General features: G+C 64.3%; 1 protein-coding gene across 1 annotated transcript in view; it reads right to left on the bottom strand.

The window, feature by feature from the left end:
- AGAP3 (ArfGAP with GTPase domain, ankyrin repeat and PH domain 3) overlaps window positions 1-3,254 on the bottom strand; it is a 63,833-nt gene that overhangs the window by 3,433 nt on the left and 57,146 nt on the right. Inside the window, 3 exon segments of the mRNA XM_006172419.3 lie at window positions 1-29; window positions 130-283; window positions 1,768-1,905. The exon segment at window positions 1-29 is cut by the window's left edge and continues 328 nt beyond it. Coding sequence (XP_006172481.1) covers window positions 1-29; window positions 130-283; window positions 1,768-1,905 — 321 coding nt within the window.

Here is a 3,254-nt window from a genome sequence, read left to right as displayed (position 1 = left end):
GGCCTGTGTTCTGGTTCCCCAGTCGGGTCCGCCACAGGCGGAGGGGACAAAAGGCAGCCGGTCAGTCTCAAGGCCCCTTCCAGCCCCACCCAGCCAGGCGCTCCACGTGGGTGGCCGCCCATGCCGACCTTGTCTTTGGCGCTGCGGCAGCCCTGCAGGCTGGCCAGGATCTGGGCCTGCACGCTCTGCACCCATAGCTCCCGCTCCTCCGCCGTCGAGGCCTCGAAGTGCCACGTCTGCCCAGTGAGGGACACCACCACGAACTCGAAGGACTCCTCTGCCTCTGGGGAGGGGCAGATATGCCATCAGGACTCCTCGTGGCCACACAGCCCAGTGCAGGCCGGCGCCACACCCCCAGGTCCCTGTCTGGCCCCGCAGCCCCATGTCCAGGACAACGCGCAGGACTAGCCGTGCCCTGGAACCTTGCTCCTGACCACCTGTGGAGCCCGGGGGAGGGGGGCACACTTCTGGAGTCCCTGGCACTGTGAGGAATGGCTCTGGAAACCAGAGGGCACCTCCTGGAGGAAGGAAAGCTGCATGTCTGGGGAAGGTGTGGGGCGGGTGCAGGAGGCGGCGCTGGAGAGGCTGGGGAGGCGGGTGGGGGAGCCATCCGTACATGTCAGCTGCAGCCGCCTCATTTTGCAGCTCATTAAACCCAATATTCCTGACGGCGTCAGCGTGGGGCTCCTGGGAGCTGGGCCCCTCCCCCACCACCCTGGCACAGACAGGCACGAAGGGCAAGTGAGTGGGGAGAGAGGAGAGGGTTTCTCCAGGAACCGAGTACTGAGCAAACGGGGACCCAAGGGCACCTGCAGGAACAAGCCCCAAGGGCTGGAATATGACCCCAGGCCACGTGTGACATTCTGCCCCACCCAGGTCCCTGCAGGCAGCCACACGAGTCTCATTCCCAAAGGCCAGCTGGTGTGACTCGTCGGGGGCTGGAGAGCGAGCACGTTACCTGTGGGCAGGCCCCAGGGCAAGCCAAGACCACTTCACTGCACCTCCGGCCCCGGCGGCCTCTGTACCCCAGTGACACCAACACCCCTGAAGTCCTGCCTTCCTGCGTCAACAAAATCGGCACCTCCTCTTTCCCCAGGCTCCACCACCGAGCCTCATCTGGCTCCCAACCACAGCCTTTGACCCACGCGACCCCGCGCATCCATGGGACTCGGGTCCCAGGGCACGGGACACCGTGTACTGTGAGCACTACGTGTCGCCCCGTCACAGGCTGGAGAAGGTGTCCCTGCCCTCTGTGCCCACCCTGCCCCGACAGCGAGCGCGGCACTGAGAAACTGAGGCACATCGCTGAGGACAGGGGGTCTGCGGACACGGGAGCAGGAGGGCGTCAGTCACTGCGGCAGGGAACGGCTGCAGGAGGGTGTGCAGGGAGCTGGACCCTCAGCCGGAGGGCCAGAGACTCGCCACTCTGCGCACACGTGTCAGACCCTCCTGGGTCCCCACACTCGTTAGACTCATGGATGACACAAGAGACACAGAAAACAAGTCCTCCCGCAAAGCCTGGAAGAACTCTCTAGTAGTCGCTTGTGGTTTTTACCTTTTTAAGAATAAAAGATCACATTTCAACAAAAAGGGCTTCAGTTAGTGGAAGAAGGGCCTTTCCTAAGATACCAGATCTGATTAGAAGTCTGGGGGTCACTACAGGCCAGGGCTGTGCCCACCCGATCCGGAAGACGGTGTTACTCTCAGCTCCGTGCCCCAGTCCCGGGGCCCGCCTCTGGCGCCCAGTCTCCCTCTGAGCCCCCTAACCTTCAGCAGCACTGCTGGGGCCGTCTGGTCTGGGGGTCCCGCTGCTCTTTTTCCTCCGGTGCTTCTTCCGGTTGGAGTGGGGAGATGGGGGGGGCTCCAGCTTGGGGCTGGAGCCGAGCACCTCAGTGGGGCCGCTGGCTGGTGGGGGAGAGTTGGAGTGTGGGAAGGTAGGCAGGGGGGCTGCAGGGCACAGGGGAGAGCCCGGTCCTGCCAGGCCAGGAGAGCCCGCCAGAAACCCTCTCCAGGAGGGCCTAGCCAGGCTCCCCAGCCCCCAAGCCCCCCAGCCTTAGAGGAAGAAGGAGAGAGACAGAGACAGAGACAGCGGGAAGGAACTTGGCTGGCAGGATAAGGGGAAGGGAGGGAACTGCCGCTGCAGCCTGGAGGGAGGAAGGCGGCCCGGGGAACTCTCAGGGAGCTGAAGCCCAGCAGCTCGGCACCAAATTTATCCTCAATCACACTCCCCGCTCCTCACAATTAATAGCAGAATTAGAAACAATCAGGGAGCTGCCTAATTACTGTCAATTAGAGCGCGCTAATCAAGCTCCGTCTCCCACACCCCGCCCTGCGCTCACCACTAAATGTCAAACTTCATTAGAGGCAGACACTCTCCCGCCCTCCCTGCCTTCCTCCTTCCAGACGCAACAGGGAGGCCTAGCCAGGGCCAGGACAGGCCCTCTGACGGCGACCCCAGGGGAGGACCCTGGCTGCCCTCTCCTGCCCTCCGTCCTCACTTCCCTGGGGTGGGCTTGGCTGGGACTGGGAGGTGGAGCAGGGCCTCCCGTGCAGTTGCCCAGTTCTTCCCTAGCTGGGCCTCTCAGGAGGCTGGGTCCTGGCGAGGCTGGGCCTTGCTGCTTCTCCCACAAGGGGTCTGGGCGGGGGTCTTGGGGAGCAGGTCAGAGAACAGTGGGAGGGCAGGCCCCCACTGCTGTCTACCACCTGGCTTACCAGTGGGCAGAGGGACATGGGGTCTCAGCCCCCCTTCACTGCCAAAAGGGATGCAGTCAGGGTCTGTGGTCAGGAGGCTGGGATTCTGGTGAGGGTAAGCAGGGGTCAAAGAGAATGGCAAAAAAGAGGAGAGGCAGAGGTGAGGAGAGAGGTGAGGAGAGCCCCTGGAAGGGGAGAGCTGACGGTGAGGAGCAGGACAGCAGTGGGGGGCAGGTGGGAAAGAGGGTGGGGCTTCCCCCAGGGGGAGGGGCGAGGCCTAGCTAGGGGAACAGCCCAGGTGGGGAAAGGACCTTTCTGGACGCCCTTCCCTATCAAGCGAGGTGCCGCCGGAAGGCTCTCAGGCTCTCGCACAGCTTAGAGCCCCCAGCTCCGACCTCCCTGTGCCGCTGCTTCCCTGTCCCCCTGCCGCGAGGCTGATGAGCTGACGGTGCAGGGGGCTGATGGGGCAGCAGGAGCCGCCACCAGCGCCCCCTGGGGACGGCGGGGAGAGGAGCTGCAGAGGGCCGGCCTCTAGCACCAGCCACAGGCGGGGAGGGCGGGGG

Source organism: Tupaia chinensis, unplaced genomic scaffold, assembly GCF_000334495.1.
Source record: "Tupaia chinensis unplaced genomic scaffold, TupChi_1.0 Scaffold000280_1, whole genome shotgun sequence".
Taxonomy (NCBI): Eukaryota; Metazoa; Chordata; class Mammalia; order Scandentia; family Tupaiidae; genus Tupaia; species Tupaia belangeri.
The sequence above is the reverse complement of the archived record's forward strand: the minus strand, read 5'-3'. Positions and strand labels throughout refer to the sequence as shown.